Source organism: Pichia kudriavzevii, chromosome 3, assembly GCF_003054445.1.
Source record: "Pichia kudriavzevii chromosome 3, complete sequence".
Taxonomy (NCBI): Eukaryota; Fungi; Ascomycota; class Pichiomycetes; order Pichiales; family Pichiaceae; genus Pichia; species Pichia kudriavzevii.
Window position 1 is genome coordinate 1,834,543 of NC_042508.1, and position 20,340 is coordinate 1,854,882.

At 38.3% G+C, this 20,340-nt stretch overlaps 7 protein-coding genes across 7 annotated transcripts; 3 read left to right on the forward strand and 4 right to left on the reverse strand.

Moving 5' to 3' along the window:
• Positions 1–607: 607 nt before the first annotated feature.
• On the forward strand, positions 608–7,861 carry C5L36_0C08430 (uncharacterized protein; the record flags this gene model as incomplete). Its single annotated transcript, XM_029466547.1, has 1 exon — positions 608–7,861. The coding sequence occupies one exon, from the start codon at positions 608–610 to the stop codon at positions 7,859–7,861; it is 7,254 nt and encodes a 2,417-aa protein (XP_029322407.1).
• Positions 7,862–8,056: 195 nt separating this feature from the next.
• Positions 8,057–9,601, reverse strand: C5L36_0C08440 (uncharacterized protein; the record flags this gene model as incomplete). Its single annotated transcript, XM_029466548.1, has 1 exon — positions 8,057–9,601. One exon carries the CDS (start codon positions 9,599–9,601, stop codon positions 8,057–8,059), a length of 1,545 nt encoding a protein of 514 aa, XP_029322408.1.
• Positions 9,602–10,172: 571 nt separating this feature from the next.
• On the reverse strand, positions 10,173–12,131 carry C5L36_0C08450 (uncharacterized protein; the record flags this gene model as incomplete). Its single annotated transcript, XM_029466549.1, has 1 exon — positions 10,173–12,131. One exon carries the CDS (start codon positions 12,129–12,131, stop codon positions 10,173–10,175), a length of 1,959 nt encoding a protein of 652 aa, XP_029322409.1.
• Positions 12,132–12,397: 266 nt separating this feature from the next.
• Positions 12,398–13,426, reverse strand: C5L36_0C08460 (uncharacterized protein; the record flags this gene model as incomplete). The annotated part of the gene is made up of 1 exon (XM_029466550.1): positions 12,398–13,426. One exon carries the CDS (start codon positions 13,424–13,426, stop codon positions 12,398–12,400), a length of 1,029 nt encoding a protein of 342 aa, XP_029322410.1.
• Positions 13,427–14,013: 587 nt separating this feature from the next.
• On the forward strand, positions 14,014–15,924 carry C5L36_0C08470 (uncharacterized protein; the record flags this gene model as incomplete). Its single annotated transcript, XM_029466551.1, has 1 exon — positions 14,014–15,924. The coding sequence occupies one exon, from the start codon at positions 14,014–14,016 to the stop codon at positions 15,922–15,924; it is 1,911 nt and encodes a 636-aa protein (XP_029322411.1).
• A 373-nt stretch (positions 15,925–16,297) lies between these two features.
• Positions 16,298–17,452, forward strand: C5L36_0C08480 (uncharacterized protein; the record flags this gene model as incomplete). Its single annotated transcript, XM_029466552.1, has 1 exon — positions 16,298–17,452. One exon carries the CDS (start codon positions 16,298–16,300, stop codon positions 17,450–17,452), a length of 1,155 nt encoding a protein of 384 aa, XP_029322412.1.
• A 67-nt stretch (positions 17,453–17,519) lies between these two features.
• Positions 17,520–20,054, reverse strand: C5L36_0C08490 (uncharacterized protein; the record flags this gene model as incomplete). The annotated part of the gene is made up of 1 exon (XM_029466553.1): positions 17,520–20,054. The coding sequence occupies one exon, from the start codon at positions 20,052–20,054 to the stop codon at positions 17,520–17,522; it is 2,535 nt and encodes an 844-aa protein (XP_029322413.1).
• Between the last annotated feature and the right edge of the window lie 286 nt (positions 20,055–20,340).

Sequence of the window (20,340 nt, forward strand, 5' to 3'; positions counted from 1 at the left end):
TGTCAACACGAAAAGGAACGACGCCTCCCTAGATTGTGAGAAATTAATTACAACAGTGAACAAGCAATCATTACATGTGGGGATCCCCACATCGGAACGAGAAGGTCACCCCACAGAAATAGATAAACAAGCCCTCTCTCTTATCTGTGACCTTCTTTGGAGCAGAAATTTTTTCACGCATCAGGGGGAAGGGGGGGGGAAATTCGTTTTGTTGGTAAAAGGCGTTACTGCTAGTGGTTGTGTATTTGTACAAGCGAAGTTTTGCCAAAACTATACCAGTAGCACAGCTTTAATGCGCTACTGCTGGCTCAAAAGACTATCGACCCGACTTTCCCTTTTCAGAACTACTTTAAAGAGACATGCGCCACACCCAGTTTTTTTTAATTTTTCCAAGTGCACACGTGATAATGCGCCACATGATAATTTTACTTGTAAATACATGAAATTCAACGTAAGTGATTCAACGTAAAGAAGGTGGCATCAAATTATGGTGTTGCATCAATTTGTAAATTGGAACAATTTAGTTCGAATATATATTTTTAAATATATATTTATATATTTAGTTATATTTGAGCTTACTCTTATAAAGACCAGCTCCTATTAAGCAATGGAGCTGTTACAGAATTTTATGAGTGCACCCCAAAGTGCCACTGAGAAAGAAGTGGACGATAATATAACTACTATTGTTGATAGGCTAGCACATGCTACTCTGGTTTCAGATAGACGAGGCGCAGTGTTGTCTTTGAAGAGCTACAGTAGACAGTATAGAGAAATTGTCATTGCCAAAGGTTTGAAGCAGTTACTAAATATACTACATCAAGATGCATTTGATGGAGATATTGTCAAAGCTGTATTAGAGACTCTATTGATTTTGTTTATCAGGGGTGAAGGTAACAATGATTTAACTAGAGACTGGATTAACTCCCAAACAAGAGTCCAAAATGGGAAATATCCTTCTCCTTCAATTTTGATTCAAAATATAAAACCCGATCAGTTCTCCCTTTGGATCGCTGATGAATTGACTCAAGATTTATCGAATTTGGAATTGCTCGTGGACATTCTAGAATTTGATGATATTCACATCAAGATTTATACATTGCAGCTCCTTCAGGCATTGGTTTCGACCAGAAGCAAAAGAACTCAAGAATTGATTATGAAATCCCCAACTGCAATCTCAAAAGTCTGTCAAGTTTTAGATGATGATTATGAGCCAATAAGAAACGAGGCAATCTTGTTTTTGATGGGTCTTGCTAGAGATAGTTTTAACATCCAAAAGCTTGTGGTTTTTGAAAACACTTTTGATAAATTATATAAGATCATCGACGAAGAAGGAGGTATTCAAGGTACTATTGTTGTTCAAGATTGTCTGTCGCTAATCACCAATTTATTGAGATACAACTCTTCGAATCAGAAGTTCTTTATTGAAACGAATTGCCTATCTCAACTACTAAATTTGATCAACCAATGCCTGGAGTCTAATACTCCATTTGTTTGGAATAACCAACGATTGGATAATCTCATATCAACATTAGAGACTTGCCGTTTGTTTGTCATTAAAGACACTCAAGATATTGCTCAAGCACAAGAGATTTTTGTTGATAGTGGTATTATGCTAGCATGCTTGAAATTAGTATTTTCCTTAAATATTCCTAACGAGATTAGAGTAACTTCATTATTGACAGTCTCAGATATTATTAGAGGTAATAATGAAGCTCAGTTTAAATTCTCTCAAGTGGATGTTCCATACTTGGATCCAAGTTTACCTTCAAGTGCCCAAAAATTTGAAGATATTGTTCCGATTACTGTAGCATTATTGAATTGGTGCTTACACGTGAATTCGGTTCATTGTTTCGATATCCGATACGCCGCAGCTTATACATTGCATGCATTTTTTAAAGATAACATGGAGGCTAAAACCGCATTCATAGATGATCAAATATATACCTTTAATACACTCAATGGTGTTATTTCTTCCGAAACTGAGGAGGAGAATACTGTAAACGGAAAAGAAAGAGAAGAAAATGTCTCAGAGGGTAAAAATATTGTCGAAATATTGGGTAATGCAAGCTCGCATGTGGAAAATGGAGCTTTGGAGCTAAACGGTAATTCCATAGATATTGCAGAGGGTGCAACTGATACAACCGCAATCAATATTGATGCTTTAGAGTGTAAGGCAAACGTTTTTCAAACATTGATTCAAGTAGAAAACCATAAATTAAATCCCTATAAGGTTTGGTTTGCATCAGTGATCCTATTGTACATTTTTGAAGACTATACAGAGATTAAGAATAAACTCATCAAGGTGAAAATCAGTCTGCAAGAGCCGGATGATGTAAGTGGAGAAGGGGATGAAGACGAGGAGGAGGATGTAATTACAATAATCCCAGCGATTGCCCAGGCATTGTCCCTCTCTTTGAAACAATCTGATATTAGGGTCCCAATTTCCTACGTAATGCTTTTATCTAATTGGTGCTGGGAAAATTACAAAGCAGTCGATGAGTTTTTACGAGACTCATCCATTTTGGACCAATTACTAGCATACGTGGTTGATCCTGCAAACGATAGTGGATTAGTTCAAGGCTTAATCTCTTTCTTGATTTCTATAATTTATGAGTTTTCCAGGAAAACTTCCCCAATCAGTCGTGTCCAATTACATCAACTTCTAGCTAAAAAAGTTGGAGTTCACTCTTTCAGTCTAAAAATTCAACAGTTTGTGAAAAATAGTTGTGTTGTGAAGTTCAAGGAATCCGATTGGAAAAAACCAAAAAGAGATGACTCTGGGTTACCCGAAGTTTACTTTGATGAAATATTCATTGATCAAGTAAATGAAAATTCACAAAGGATGACTAGAGCTATCGGTAAAGATCCCGATAGCGAGCCCATAATAAAATTGGACTACTCATCGTTTGAAGATTTACAATCTAGGTTAGAAAATATTGTCCACGAATATGAGAGCTTTAAAGATGATGCAAATCTTAATGCAACCAAACAGTTGCAGGAAATTGAGAAGACATCTAAAGAGTTTGTTGATTTATCTACTAGATACGAGAAATTATTGGTTGATCTAGAGGACGTCCAATCAGAGAAGGATAAACTATTGGAAAAGCTAAAGTATTCCACTGGTGAAATAACGAAACTAGAGAGCCAACAGAAAAGTTTGGAGGATAATATAACAGGTTTGAGAAAGGAACTTGAGGAATCAAAGAGTAAATGGAAATTTTTTGAAGTTGAAAACAAGAAGCTTCTAACGAAGTTGGCAGAAGCAGAAAAGGGCAAAAAGACAGCAGAAGATGGCATCAATAAAATGAGTAGAGAATTGATGAATTTTACCAAGGAAAAAACATCATCAGAGAAGAGGATCATCCAGTTAGAAAAGGATTTAATGTCATCCAGAGAACTTTTGGATAAAACAAAAAAGGATCTGAAAGCAGCTGCTCGGCAAAAGGATGATATAATTGGAAACTTGGAAAATCAAATAAAAAGCTTGGATGTTGAATTAGATGCCCTTAAGGATGAGCATACCAAGTTAGTGAAGTCTGCATCCGAAAAAGATCTGAAACTTGCAGAGCTTGACGACAAATCATCCGATTTGTTGAGTAAGCTCAGGACTGCATCTGAAATCATTGAGAGTTTGAAGTCACAAAAGGATACCGCTAATTCTGACTTGTCCCAATATAAAGAACACGTATCTCTGGAATTGAAATCCTTGAAAAACTCGCTAGCTGAACTCAATAGAGAAAAGACAAAGACCATAGAGGAGAAGAAACAATTAGAAGCAAGAGTAGAAAGTTTACAGGATGAGTTGACTTCAACGATTGAGGAGTTCACCACCTTAGAACAGGAAAGTTCAAAGGAGATTGAAAACTTGAATTCCACGATTGAGAGCTTATCTGATGGGTTTGAAGCTAGCGAAGAAAGAACCAAAGAACTAGAGGCTGCTAACTTGGAGCTAAGGAACCAAATTCAAAATATGCAAAAGAAATATGATGAGACTGTTGCTAAATATAAGGAGGAGATTGAAAACTTGAAAAGACAGCATACTGTTGAAATCGAATTGTTGAAGAACAATCTGAACATTAGCGAGGGCCAGCAGTCAGAATTAGAATCCAAACTAGGAAAGGCAAACGAAGAAATCGTGAAATTAGCCAAAACGGTTGAAGAGAAATCTGCCTGCTTTAAGAAAATTAGTTTAGAAAAAGAAAAAGTTATAGATGAAGTAAATAAATTGAGATTGGAGAAGGAAGAGCTTGAACAATCTTTAGAATACACAAAAAAGTCAAGCAGCGGGGAAATCGGAGATCTTGAGGGAAAACTGGAGAAATCAGCCGAACTTCTGAAGTCTAAACTAGCCGAGAATAAAAAACTCACAGAAAAATTAGACAATTTAGAACTATCCAAGACTAAAGAGTTACAAAATCTGAATAATTCCATCATTGATGTAACCAAAAAGCTCGAGGAGGCGGTGCACACCAAAAATGAACTTGAAAATGAATTGGTCTCGCTGAAAAAGTCATTTGAAGCTCATATAAAGGAGTCTAAAGATGAAATTGAAAAGCTTAATGGAATAAGGATAAGCTTAGTACAAGAGAAAGACTCCATTAATGAAATGTTAAGTAAAGAAAAAGAAGAAAAAATTGCCATTGTTTCTGAACTTGAAACGGCTATTGCATTGAGGCGTTCTGAGCTTGAGAATATCGATGCAAAATATTTGGGTTTACAGGCGAGACACGAGGAAGTTTTAAATGAAAAGGCCTTGATTGTTTCCAAACTAAAAGAAGAAACTCAATCGATTGAAAAACTAAAAGCAGACTCGGATGCCAAAACAACTGCTATTACCCATGAATTAGAGAGCTTGAGATTGACTAAAGAAAAGGAGATTTCCAAGTTGCAAGCTGAGTTATCCTTTACCCACAATTCCCTTTCACAGAAAGATACTGAAAATTCCGCACTCCATTCGGAACATGAATCTTATAAGGAAGAAAAAAAGGTTGAATTGAAAGAACTGCGTAAAGAGCTTGACAATATCACAGAATCACTAAAACTCTGTGAAGAAAAAGCCCATGAAAAGCAGACGATCTTTGATGAACTGATGAAGGGAAAGGAAACGGCTATCTCTCAACTAAAATTCGAATTAGAGGAAACAATATTAAAGCTAAACAAGATTGAATCTGATAGAACAGCTTTAGAGGATGAAATTGCTGCAATAAAAGTGGAAAAAGAATCGGAAATTTCTGAATTCCAAAGTAGAAATTTGGAAGCCACAGCTTCAAATAAAGAATTAGAGAAGCAAAATGAAGCTATACAGAACGAATTAACGGAATTGAGGGAATCCAAAAATGCCAAAATTTCTAAGTTGAGCGAAACAGTCAAATCTCTAAACTCAGAGATTGAAACATTGAAAAGATCGAATGAATCTTCTCTTAAAGAATTACAGGCGTCTGAAAAAGAGAAGGTTAGTAAGATTACCGAGCTCAATGCCAAAATTGACGCTATTTCTAAAAGTTCAATGGCAGATGGAAAGAAAGCTAAAGTTGCCGAAGAAGAGAAGTCTAAGTTAGAAATAAAAGTTTCAGAACTTACCCTAGAACTTGAAAATACAAGAGAGAAGTTTGAATCTCACAAAAAGTCGTCTTCCGAATCCATCAAGAAATTAGAAAATGCCAAGAAGTTAGATGAGGCTAAGATTGAAAAACTTAAATTAGAAGCTGCAGAACTTGGAAAGGTCGTTGATACAAAGACTAAGAAAATAGAGGAGTTAGGATCCGAATTGGAAAAACTAAAATTATCAAAGTCTGCAGAAATAGATACACTGAACGAACAAGTAAAACATTTGAATAGTATTTTGGAGAACACAAAGTTATCTAATAATGATTTACAGACTACGTTTTCTTCATTGAAAGAAAATGCATCTAAGCAAATAGATCAATTGAAGGATCAATGCACTTCATTTGAGGAAAAAGTGGAAAAGTTGACCAAAGAGAAGTTGGACTTAGAGAAAAAGCTTGATTCCTTAACCACTGAAAGTACATTGACTACAGAAAGCTTGAATAGACAAATTGTTGAACTTGAGAATAATTTATTGGAAATCAAAAAGAAATACGATGATGTCTCTAGGAAAATGGAAGAGCTTAGATTAGAATCCGAAAAGAAGACTGAAACTTATCAGAAAGAAAAGTCAGATCTACTCGGCAAGATAGAGAATGATGAGAGAACAAATAAAGATCTGACATCTAAATTAGAAGAGTCGAATGTTGAATTAGTCAAGGCAAATGAAGAATTGCAAGCACAAACTAATGAAATGAGAGTAAAAATTGAGGAATTAAAATCCCAAATTGAAGTTTTAGAGACAGAAAAACAATCAGTTGAGAAAAGTACATCCATTCAGCTGAAAGAATGTGAGGGCGAACTGAAAGTAAAGAAAACAGAAATTGAAGAGCTAAAGAAAGAAAATACTAAATTAGCCAAGGAGTTGGAAGAATTAAGTAATGACTCAGAAGAAATAGCCAAATTAAGAACTGAAATTTCTGAACTGACTGAACAACTGAAGTCTCGCAACACTGAAGCTGAAAACCTTACCCAAAAGTTGAAGAACGATGATTTTACCATAGCTAAATTAAATAGTGAGCTGGCCGTTGCAAAAGAACAGTCTGAGGACTTAAGTTCAGGGAAATTAAAGGTTGAAAATGAAATAAATACCATGAGAACTAGCCTGTCCAAGAAACTTGATGAAGCGCAGAAAAAGTTGAAAGATGAGATTGAGAAGAGAGAGTCAATGGAAACTCAAATCAAAAAGTCAAAGACAGAATTAGAGGCTGCTAATCATTCTAAAGTAGTAGAGATGGAAGTTCTTGCGAATATGTTGGAGGTGAAAGAATCCGAAATCTTAAAGCTTAAAAGGGAGGTAGATTCTCTGAAGTCTTCCATGTCAACCCTGGCATCTGATAATGCTTCTGCAAATGAAGAAAAGACTAACTTGTTAATAGAGAAGGAACGCCTGATTACTTCGTTGAAAGAAGAATCGTCAAACTTAAAGGAAAGATTTTCGATACTAACAGGAGAGGCAAAATCTAAGGAATCCGAGTCAGCAGCACTGTCTGCGCAATTAAGAACAAAAGAATCAGAGTATGTTTTATTAGAGAAGAAGATCGACGCCTTACTCAAAGAGAAAGAGGCGATGGAATCCAAATACGGCGAAGGAGAAAAAAATGAGAAGGCTTTAGAGAAGAAGCTCGGTGAAGTCACAAATAAGCTTAATGTAACAGAGGAAGAACTCAGGGAGGCCAAATCCACTTCTGAAACATATAAAAGAGACAAACAGAAACTGGAGACTGACTTTGAGAAAACTATTTCTGAGATTAAGGAGCAAAAATTAACCCTTGAAAATGAGCTGAAGACCACACAAAAGAGTTTATCATTAATGGAGAGGAAACTGCTCGATTCGGAAAAGCAACTGCAGAATGCACTTACTGCTAGTGAAAATAAAAACAAAGAAGACCTGGACACTCTAAGATCTAAATATGAAATGGAAATTGCCACATTAACGTCTACTAAAAACAACGAACTGAATAAACTAGTTTCAGAAAAGGAAGAATTGGGAAAATCATTATCTGGAAGTGAAGGCTTGAAAAGCACAAACGCCCAATTGCTTTCAAAGATTGCCGATATGGAGAAACAAATGAAGTCAATGATTCCCCAAAGTGAGCTTGATGAGGCATTGATGCTGCTTACGGAGGCCGACGAGAAAAAGGATGATTACAAACAGAAGCTCATCAATCATGGATTCATTGATGATGTTAGTGATGGTGACCTAGGAGACTCTGATTCCGATATCGATTCTGATGCTGATGAGAATGCAACCTAAATTAAGAACTCTTGTATATATTATGTATGAAACCATACAGATCCTGGAAAACAGTTTTTTTTAATAATTTATATTTTTTTTTTTTTTTTTTGGAATCGAACAAAATAAAAACAAAACATATACAAAAAAAAGGGGGAAATATACAATTATTTAGTTTAGTAAAAGAGACAGAATGGAGTATAAATGTTGGAGATATTATTTTCTAACTATTGTTTTCATCCTTCCTAGAAAAGTCTTCTTTCTACCCAAACCTCCATCTTTAGAATTGGTTTGTTTAGCGCCATAAGCAGGTGCACCATCCATAAATGTACTTGCACCCAAACCTAGTGTGGTATCACCATACAGTTTTTCTGTTTGGGAAGCGTCAACTTGAGCCAAGACATTCTTGTCAGGTGACACAAGACTTTCCAAATCGGAAGTGTTTGCTCTTTTTACGACTGTCCCGTTTGTGTATCCCCGCTTTATATCAGAATTGCTCCTTGGCTTTGTTGGAGCTTGAATATCACCTCGTGCATTATCAATTCCGAAAACCATATCATACTGTTGGTCCTTTGAATTTTCTGGCGCCATTCCCTTAATCGAGTTATTTGGTCCGTCGACCGGGAATGCCGCAACAGGAGCTGCCTTGGTATCTTTGTTCCGCTGAGGGGTACAAGCATCAAATGGCCCATCGTGATGGAACTTACCCCCACCAAAAAATCCAGTGACGTCCAACTTGTCAATGGTATCCAAGTTCTTTGAACGCTCCTGTACAAATTTCTTTCTCCTGGTGTTTGATCTTCTTTGTCTTTCATAACCTTCATCATCATCATCATAGCCCTGATCTCTTCGTCTATCTCTGTCATGTGAACGGTGACTGTGGTGATGAGAGCGACTGCCATGATGATGGCGCCCCTGTTCATCTGTCTTTGAACTATGCTTGTGTCTAGAAGAGTGGGCCCTCTCGTTAATTTGATCCCCTGTACTCTTTGACCTGACTCGGCCATCGGACAAGATCCTTGTGGTTGTAGTGCTGGTCATGCTTTCTGGGTTCAGTTGTGGTTTAGTATGCGAGGAAGGAATAGGGGGTGGTGGAGGAGGAGCCGGACGACGACTTTGATAAGCAGTTGTATTTGCACGGCGCAAATTCCCATTGTTGTGTCCATACTCAGCTTCAGAACTTTTTATATTTTCTGTGTTGTTATTATTAGCTCTCTCAGGGAAGGGATTTTTTTCGTCCTTTGGATATTCATCCTTGGCGTATTTGGTTCCTACAACTTCTTCATATGATGGAGGCGGTAGAGGCGCCTCGTTTCCTACAGGAACGGGGGATGATCCGCTGTGTCTTGAAAACGTTGATCTGGATGGGGTATGAACAGGTGTATTGGATCTACTTCTGGTGTAAGTCGCAAACGGGTTATAAGAGTCTCTACTTCTTCTAGCAGAATTGTCACTCATTGACCGTGTGTTGATAGGAACAGATCCAGGTTTGGCAAAATCAAACTCGTCGCCTTCAGTGAACGAGTTTGCATCGTCATCATCGTAGTAATCGTCGTCGCCGTACGAATTGTAACTGCTTCTTTTCGCATCGTGTTTTTCTTCCTCAATTCTCTGGCTTAGCCACGAATTATACTGTGTTTCATCTATATTTGAAGGCGCAGACCTCTCCTCTTGCAAAAGTGCAGAACGAAAGGGATTGTTTGTCGAAATTCGTCTGGAAGACCCCGTCGAAGTGGCAGATTGGTTGGAGTGATGGTACATTTTTTTTCGAAAAGTCTTGTCAGTCCCGTTCCACCGTATGTATAGCTTTTATGGGTATAAACTGAAATTTTTGAGAGTATAGATGCTGTACTACTTGTTTGAGCTCGTGTACAATGTGGTATAAATTAAAGTCTGGTGCCAAACAATTCTTCTTTTGCCTTAACAATTCTTCTCTATATCTAAGGCCAGTAAATATCCTACTAACTAGCTCTTTCAATATTCAAAACACTGTCTATAGTCTTGAGAAATTTAAAAGGTGTATCCTTACCGACAGGGTCACTTTAAGTAGAAAGGTGAGCAGACCTTGTCAGCAAGGCAAACCCATTTTCTTCCAGCGTGCTGATTCGAGGAAAACTGGAAAATCTAAAAAAACAAAAGAAAAAACAAAACAGAATGGCTGAGCATGTTTTTCGTGTCAAGCGTATACTTCCTATTTGGGCAATTTCGAGGGCCTGGACCCTGTTTCTCCTGTAATTGAAGACCATCTCCCTGTGTTGGGGATCAAGGTATTTGTTTAGCTTTATATACATATATACAGTTACTAGGACACGGATGAATGTAAATCCACTGTTTATTTCTTAATTTGATTTTGGCGACTAATAGCAGCAGCACGTGTAATCACCGCAAGGGTTTCCTCCTTGAGTTCTTCTTGTGCAGCCTTTATAAGGTCAACGTCAAAGAGATCACCGTTTCTAGAATCGTTGATCATCCGCTTCACAATCTCGATATGTCGAGTCAGACTCGAGCGGTCCTCTTCGCTCATATACTCCCCCCAATCCTTAACTGCCTGCTCAGTGTCAAAGACAATCAATTCCAAATTATTCACATGCTTGAGATAGCTCATTCTCTTGGCGTCTTCCTTGGTAGTTTCCTTGCTCTTTTTCACTAGATCTTCAATCTCGTCTTTGCTCATACCAGTCTTCCCGAAAACAGTAATGGACGATTTCTTCCCCGTATCCTTATCCTTGGCACTGACTTTGATGATGCCATCTGCATCGATGTCAAACAAAACCTCTATTTGGGGGACACCTTTTGGCTTGGGTGGTATATCGGTCAATTTGAACTTACCGATTAATTTATTATCGGCAACTAGGGGACGTTCACCTTGATATACATTGATATCAATAGAATTTTGTCCATCAACGGCAGTGGAGTAGACTTGCTTTATTTTACATGGAACAGTAGTATTTCTAGGAATCAATGGTGAATATAGTCCACCATAAGTTTCAATACCGAGGGTCAATGGAGTGACATCCAACAACAACACGTCTTTGACACTACCAGATAGTACTGCACCTTGAATGGCCGCACCTAATGCAACCGCTTCATCAGGATTGACATTGGTATTTGGTTTTCTTCCAAAAAAGTCTTCCACAACCTTCCGTATCTTAGGCATTCTAGTCATGCCACCAACCAAAATCACGTCGTCAATATCTTCCTTCTTCAAGTCTGCATCAACTAATGCCTTCTTAAGAGGTGCAATAGTTTTGCTAATTAATGGCATGCTCATCTCATCCAATTCATCTTCAGTGAGTTCAATACTGATGCTTTCAGCCTTGGTAATAAAGGGAAGATCAATTCGTGTCGTTTTAACGTGACTCAACTCAATTTTGGCCTTTTCTGCAGCTTCCTTGATTCTTTGTATTGCACTTATATCTCCACTCAAATCGATACCACTCTGTTCCTGGAATTTATCCAATATGTACTGAACAAGCAAATTATCAAAATCTTCTCCTCCTAAATGGGTATCACCGTTGGTACTAATTACTTCAAAGACTCCATCTTCTATATCCAATATAGAAATATCAAATGTACCACCACCTAAATCATAGACAGCAACAATCCCATCATTCTTATTACCTAGCCCATACGCCAATGATGCTGCAGTTGGCTCATTCATGACTCTGATTACATTCAGCCCTACCAATTCACCGGCAGTCTTAGTAGCTTGTCTTTGAGAGTCATTGAAATAAGCCGGCACGGTAACAACTGCATTTTTGATTTGGCCATCAGGCACCCCCAATGATTTCTCAGCCACATGCTTCATCTCCTTCAATATCAAACCGGCAATCTGTTCTGGTGAATAGATGAGGTTTTCACCAACCGTAGTCTGTATCCATGCATCTCCATTTGGACTAGGAACGATGGAATATGGCATGAGCTCTACATCTTTCTTAACTTCCTCATCGTCGTATTTCCTACCTATCAATCTTTTAGTGGCGTACAAAGTATTGGTAGGATTTATTACCCACTGTCTTTTAGCAAGTTCTCCAACAAGCACATCACCAGCAGGAGTGAACGCAACGATGCTTGGCGTGGTTCTCTTACCCTGGTTATTCTCCAATATTTTCGGTTGCTTACTGAGATGATCAACATATGCAACGGCAGAGTTGGTGGTTCCCAAATCAATACCAATAACCGTCTTTGGCCCGCTTGACGTGGTGTTGAGTCGATTGGTAACTTTCGATACTCCAATTACGGAGTTTTTCAAAACTTTCCCTCTTTGTTGGATCCTAGAAAAATAAAACATTTCCTCTTGACGACGTACATACACCTCTAGTCTCTGTTTAGGAAGACACTGGCAAAGGGCAATAAGGACTAATAGCGTCTTTAAGAAATGGGTTCTTTATAGTACACAATGAAGCGCGCTGCCATGTTTGGATAGTACAAAAAATCCCCCCCTATTGGGTTTATTAAGGGCTGTAGTGATATTATACAAGTACTTAGAGTTCTAACAAGAGGGGGAAAGGGGAACCTATATATTGGAGGAGTAGAAGACAGCCGACACAGATGCAATTAAGCATCAATAACAGGACCCATTCCAATTGATCTCCATCCATGCATGTCCATATTCCAGCCTTTCCATTGTGCCAATCTTTCTTTAACGTCGACAATATCCATAAAATCTTGCGAGTTATTCTTGATATTGAAATTAGTCAAGTTTTGGAAACTTGAAGTATTCTGTAGGGAATATACATCCATAGACCCTTGTCCATGTGTGTTGTTTTTTGAACCTTCCAGTTGTCGTGTCAGACGTAATACTTCTTCTCTTTGTGTCTTGAGTTCATGCTTAACATTTTCAAGTTCCATTTCCAGATCCATCTTGGTTAGTTTAAGCTCAAGATTTTCTGCCTTCAATTCTCCAACTTCAGAGTGTAATTTTTCATTGGATTCCTGAAGTTCTGCAATTGTTGTTTGTAATGCAGAAGTCAAAAACGTAGACTCTTGCGTTGCTTGCCCATTGGATATTATTGCTGACAGAGAGACATCGCTCTTTGTCTCCTCTTGTTGATCGCCATTGTCATTGTCATTTGAGGCCTTATTATCCACGATCGGGGCAACTTCATCTCCCCCCTTTTCGACCTTGTTGCCTGGTGTCTCTGGACCTTCGGTATCACTTGATTCATTAGCATCTTTCAATGGCAAATTGCCATTTTCTACAGATTCATTCTGGCAAGGATCGCTAGAGTCGCCTTCTCCACTTGGTGCACCCACCGACTTCTCAGACTTTAATGGTTCCTCTTTTTCAGAGACATGTGTTTCACTCTCTCCGGTTTCTTGCAATTCCTCTACAACGCCCTTTTCCTCATCTACAACGCCCTTTTCCTCATCTACAACATCCGCTTGCTCATCTACACCACCTTTTCCCTCCACCATAGGCGATTTCTCCTCTAAAACCACCGGTGCAGTCTCTGGTTCAGGCGTCTCACTTGTTGCCAGCTTCCCCTTCTTACCCTTCTTCTTCTTTTTGTTCTTCTTCAGTTCTTCAAACTTCTTTCTTGCAGCCTCTAGCTTCGCCTCTTTGCTTAACTCGTCATCACTCATATTTGTCTGTCAACAGTTACTCACCGTGTCTCTCTCCAAACCATTTCTCCCAAAAAAAAAAAAACGCCCCTCCTTTTTGTACACACGAAATTAGCCCTTCTCCTTTATTACAGAGACCTTGCCAACTGGAAACACTTGCGCGAAATAAAGAGAATTTACATTGGATAGGAAAAAAAAAAAAAAGAATAATAGCAGAGACAAAAATCCCTAAAATACTCTCGTAGATTGGAAAATCAGTTCAATATGTCCGAGAAAAAGAGAAGAATTACCCTTTTGGGGAAAGTGTAAACAGAGAACCTCTTATAAGACTGCCCAAAGCGGGAAGTTGTAGATTCTAGCTTCGGTAAGTGTAGATGTCTCTGTATGTTTTTGTGTTTTGTCAATGTTAGTGTTGAATGTTAGGTGTGCTTGTCTGTGTGTGTGTGTGCGTGTGTGTGTAATTTCTCTACTTGGGTGTTTTCAAACTTTGCTAGAGTGATTACCTTCAAAGAGTCTTCTCTTATTATAATCAAGTGTTTTCGTTTCTAAATTATTGTTTGGACAATTTGTTAACCGGTGTGTGCTGAATAGGCTGCAATCAAATAAAAATGACATCAATGATAACGGCAATGCCAGGAGAGAAGAGTTTTGCCAATTTTTTCTGGTCAAAAGATTCAAGCGGGTTTGAAATTCTATCAAGTCAAAATCAGAAAGGCACAAAAACGTTAAATTCGTTATCCATTTTCTACAAGGAGTTTCAGACACTGGAAAATGAGTACTCAAGGAGATTCACCTCTTTAGTAAAGAAACTGAATATTTCGAAACATGAATATGGTGGGTCCTTGCAGGGAAGCTTAGAAACTTTCCAAGAGCAGTGTACCAAAATCGCCGAAGCACATTCACTCCAATCGAGACGAGTCAACGACTCTTTGCAAATTCCACTATTAGAGCTGATTGGAGAAAGAAAGGCAAGGGAGAAATCATTAGAGGCAAAGGTCCAACAAGTATGGTTACAACTCTCCGACTATAAAGGCAAATGCGATTCCAAGAGCTTGAAATATGAAAAAATTTGGAAGGAGATCAATACTTTGAAAAGTACAAGATTAACTTTGGATAATCGTGAAGCTCAAAAGCTTCAAGAGAAAATCAACGCTTTAAAGCAGAAGATGTATGTCATTAGGGAGGAAAATTACGAATTGACTAGAAAATATAACGAGCAATTGGATCATTGGCTGTCACTATGGTGGGATTCATGCAATGAGTTACAGGTCTCCGAAGAGAAGAGAATCAAGTTTTTGAAACGTAGCCTGTGGGAATTTGCAAATATTGAAAGTACCTTCTCTGTGGAACAAGATCAATATGCAGAAAATATCAGGTCTTCTCTGCAGGAATGTAGTGCAGAAAGGGACATTGCCTCTTTCATCAACGAGTTTCAGACAGGGGATAACATGCTGGCGCCCTTGGAATTTATTGATTTTGCAAACAATCAATCGAGGCCAGTAGTAATGGAGACGACAAGAAAGTTTAATATAAATGATATTCCTAGTATAAGAGAGAAAATTGAAAAACAACATCAGTCAAGGCAGAAAAAGAAGAACCCTCCACCAAAGGTAGACGAACTTACCGATATGGCTTTTGAGATGATTGGAAAATCAAAGGAAACTTTCAAAGAACTACAAGAGCAGGCACAAAAGGAAGTTTCGCAAATGAAACTATCTACGCCGCATGAAATTGATTCAAAATCAGTGTCTGAACCAAGCACGTTTAAAGTGATGTCTGATTATTCCACACATACCGACCAAACAAGTGTTCTCTCACAAGATGCCAATGCCAGTTTTGAAAATGATATTGATCTACATATTGCACACTTAAACAAGCCGCAAGCGGGTGATGATAGTTTTGATAGATCGGATATTTCTGAATCTCACGATTGCTTGGAAAAGAAAAATAACGTTCCTCTCTCAGAAGCAGGGACTATCCATACATCCAATCATGAAAAGACTTTTTCAGTGAAGAATGATATTTTAAGGGAGTCTATGTCACCAACGAAAAAAACAAATTCCAGGACAGCCAAACTAAATACATTCGCCAATCTTGTAAAGACTAAATTTGAGATTGCACCGCAGAATCAAAACTGTACGAAAATATCCCGTTTAGGGAATAGGTTATCGAGCAACTCCTTGATGCTGTCACCTGAAGAAATTGAAAAATCTAGAATAGCTCTTGCTCCACAACGGAAATTGTCAAATGGAATGAAAAAATCAAAATCACAGTATAATTTTGAGAATAAACATGTTAATATGGAGTATCTCCCATCATTCTCTTCAGAAGGATTCCCAGTGATTGTCCATTGTCGGGCCAAATACAGTTACACGCCAGCTATACCAGAGGAGTTGGCCTTCAAAAAGAGAGACATCCTCCTCATCCTTCACAAACAACCTGATGGCTGGTGGTTTGCCGAAAACATGAGGACAGGTGACTCTGGTGTTGCCCCAAGCAACTACCTGACTGAGATCTGAGATATTCCGAGATCGAACCCCCTGCTGTTGGAAGGTTTAGTAAGTTTCAACTCCAGTGAAATGATTGACATCCCAAAACGCTGGTTACCCTTTACGGTAATACCGGAATCCGGAAAATAAAAAAAAATTACCGATCGCATGTCTTTCGGGTGAAGGATAATCCTTTTTTTTCCCATTAATTATCCGGACCCTGTCGATAATAAAACCATCAGTCATTAGGAAGTTCACAGATACCTATACTTTTCCATGCATGATGGTAATGTTTGTTTTGTGATTTCTTTTTCTTCAAAGTATAAAAGGGGCCACATAGGTCCAATCCACTTGAGTTATTCTATCATTCCCAAGTTTATCTTCAATAAACCATCAAATAACCATGACAGTCAGTGAAATAAAACCACTATCAGTTCCTGTTGAAGAAATCAAAAGAAAACTAGCGTCAAAGCAAGACATCGGATTTGTCTTTGACATTGATGGTGTTTTACTCAGGGGTAAGCAAAGAATAGTAGAAGCAACTGAAATGATCACTTATCTACAAAGAGAGAAAATTCCATTCATTTTATTAACTAATGGTGGAGGAATGACGGAAGAAAAGAGAATTAACTTTATCAATATGACATTACAATTGGAAACTCCTATACATGCTGATCAGTTGGTCCAGGCACATACACCAATGAAAACCTTAATACCGCATCACAAGAGAGTGCTTGTATGTGGAGGCCCAAATGATGATATCAGAGAAGTTGCTCTGAATTATGGATTTGAAGATGTTATCAGACCAGTTGATGTGATTAGGGCAAACCCAACGGTATGGCCTTATCATATGTTCACCGAGGAGCAAATCAGAACATGGGGAAAGGATCCAAGTATTACTAAACTAGATGTTGACGGCACTGGATGTAGGGAAAATCTACCAATTGATTCCGTCTTGTGTTTTAATGATTCGAGGGCATTGGCAACTGAAATTCAACTGATTTCAGATTTATTGAACTCTGAAAACGGTGTCCTTGGGACTAGAAGGGCTATCAAGTCAAGTAAACCTGCAATTCCGATAGTCTTCTCAAATAATGACTTCCTATGGGCCAACGAGTTCCCATTGCCTAGGTTTGCAATGGGTATCCTAAAGATGTCAACTCAAACAATATATTCTAAACTAAATGGAGGTCAACAGCTAGAGCAACTTACACTTGGAAAGCCTGAAAAAGTGTGTTACGATTATGCACATCACATTTTAATCAACTGGAGAAACGTTTTATTGGGCGTCAACAAACCAGGAAACGTTTGTCAACCAAGCTTGAATGATCCTCCTGTTTGTAGTCCATTTAAGAAAGTTTACATGGTTGGTGACAATCCGGAAAGTGACATCACTGGTGGTAATCGATATGGCTGGGGGACTATCTTGGTCAAGACTGGTGTTTATAAAGAAGGCGATTTTGAGAGAAATCCTGGTACATCTAAACCAAGCTTAGGTGTATTCAACAACGCCAAGGAGGGGGTCATGCATGCACTTAAATTGAATGGTCTAGCGTGATACCATACTTTTATAGTTCTATTTACTTAATTCGGAACTCTTTTGGTTTGTAAATTTATATATGCTATTATACAATGTTCATAATTTTCTTAACATAGTAATAGCATGTAATAGAGAATACTGCCATACCTGTCACTATCATCCAGAACCAATTCAAATTATCAACATCTTGGCCCGGAACAAGACAATTCATCCCCCATAGACCTGTTACAATATTCAGAGGCAAAACAATCGTACCCATGATAGTTATCTTTCCCAAAATATCGTTCATATCATTATTCACTTTAGTCATGTCAATATTAATCTGCGCTAAGTAGTTCGAGTGTGACCGTGCGAGTAGCTTCTCATAATGATTTAGGTTTTGAAACATAGTAACAATATGATCCTGAATATCACCTAAATATAAACCAATTTCACTCCTAGGTGCTCCTCCCCATTGCTCGTTGTACCTTTTGGAAAAACCTTTGATAACATCGGCCTTAGATCCTAATAGTCGGACTAATGACATAACACGTCTCCGGCAATCACCGATTCTCCTTAACATGTCACCTTTTTTTTTCCAACTGACGATCCTCGTATTTGCTGTACTGTTACTAGAAGAAGTTGATCTTGTGTAAATGGAATCTTTATCACCACTTATGTTTGAGTTTCTCCTCTTCATTTTAAACCATACTGGGTTTTCTTCATCTTCAGTTTCAGAATCCGATTCAGGTTCACTATCTGAAGAATCTCCTGATTGCATTCTGATAATTTCATCTTCAATTTCGTTAACTTCATTTTGAATGGCGTCGATTAGTGGAGCAAACGCATCAGTGATATCGTCAATTAGCGCATACCCAACCCAGTCTGAAGTAACTGTTAAGTAATCTCTCAATAGCCTAGCACGCCTACGAACATTACCTGTGTGCGGTGTCGGTTTGAAGTGGAAAGTGATAACCCCTTCTTTGAAAACAACTATGTACATATTCAATGGAACCAGTTCGTCTTTACTATGCTTCGTTTTCTTTCTCTTGGACAACACAGACGTACTCGATTTTATCATATCTGAGTTCTTAGATCCCCTTGACGAATTAATGGAACGGATGGATTCCCTGGAACTTGAGTTGGCAGATCTCCTTCTCCTTAAAGACTTCATAAGTCTCCTTACGAAGGACTTATCTCTATTCTTAGTAATCTCTTCTTCCATTGCATCCTGGTAAGCTTTTTCTGATGCTCTTTTCCTTTTCTGATGTTCTTCTTCTACATCGAAAGATGTGAAACATATGAAATAATAGTCATTGAACACTTCAACTTTTTCCCTGGCTTCTCCTAGAAAAATATCCTCTGAAGTTAACGGATGGATTCCAAAACATTTAGAAATTGCCTTCATTTCTTCATCCGTTGGATTTAGAACATCAAGCCAAAACGGCTGAGCAGATCGGGCATGATGGTTGTCATTATCTTCGTGAACAGTGGAGTTGACAGTATTTGAAGAGACACTCGGTATTGTAGTTGTCTTGTGAATAAGGTTCAGTGGTTCTTTTTCGTCAATTGTGTCCATATATTGAGCAGAATAGTGGTCAGGAGAAAACAGATCCTCAAAACGTTTCCCACCATGTAGCAGACCCGATATTGTTGGTGAGTGGATAGTGTTGGGAATATCTTCTCTGAAATATGTAAACCTTAATTTGGTCAATTTATCATGTCTAGAGACGTATTCGGGTTTACCCCAGGGATTGAACGTTTGGGGTCTTAGTCTTCCATTTATTGGATCAATTTCCTCATTTGTTGATGTTATCAAAGGAGTAGTGATGTCACCATAATCGACATTAGAGATAATCGGATATTGAAAATTAACATTGTTATTTTCCTCATTTTCATCCGCTGATGAAGATAATGATTGCTGATGTTTTAGTTTCAGTTCATTAATTTCTTCATCGGCAAATTCTTGCAATATTTCTAGATTTGGCCATTTCTTAGATCTTTCGGTTTCTTCCAAATTGTCGACGGGAAAGCAGACATCATTTAACGACGAGCTATCTGAATTTCTCCTCGTTGTCGGGTTTGACGGTGCGTATATAGAATCATCATCTCTTGACGGTGGGCTATTTCTATCATTTAGTTGAGATTCCAATGATATAGGAACTGACTGTGATAACTTTGACGACTGATTGAATGGAGACAATGGTTTTGGCATTTGTGGCTGAAACTTGGCTCCAGGAAATGGAACCGAGCCGGACCCCAATGTTGTGGATTTTGGAAGGTGGTTCTTCGATACAAACACAGAACCATATTCCATATCAGAAGATGTCTGACCTTGCCTATCTTTCTCGTGAGATAACAATTTCGATTGCTGAGTAAACGGGTCAGAATACTTCCCATTTCCGTAATTTCTAGGTGGCCTGATCATCCGTTGGTCTGGTTGTATATTTGACACTCTGCGATGGTCGTTGAAAGTTGTATCATTGTGGTGGCGTTGTCGTATTGAATCATCGTGAATCATACCCATAGCATCGAGAGCATCCTCGTTATTGCTGGTGTCGTGATGTTCATTTGATTTTAATGAAGCCACCGACCTTGCAGCGTTGGAGTTGTTCAAAGAGCCCCATTCATCATCAGACATTGTTGAAAGTTATATACTTGTCAAGTTTACCAAAGCCTGATTGGATAGAAGAAAGAAAGAAAGGGATGAAAGAAGAAAAGTATAGAAAAACAGGTCCCTAACAATTACCGGAAAAGGAATCGCATTTTTCCGTGGATACTTATTGTTCTATTGCCCATACGTGGCTTACTGAGTAATTCTACAACATTTGTTGAGCTTAGCGTTTATCTCAGCTACACTAGTATAACATTGGATGTAAAATAAAAGACATATATTCTTTCTCAGTTATCAATTAATCTACATAGGT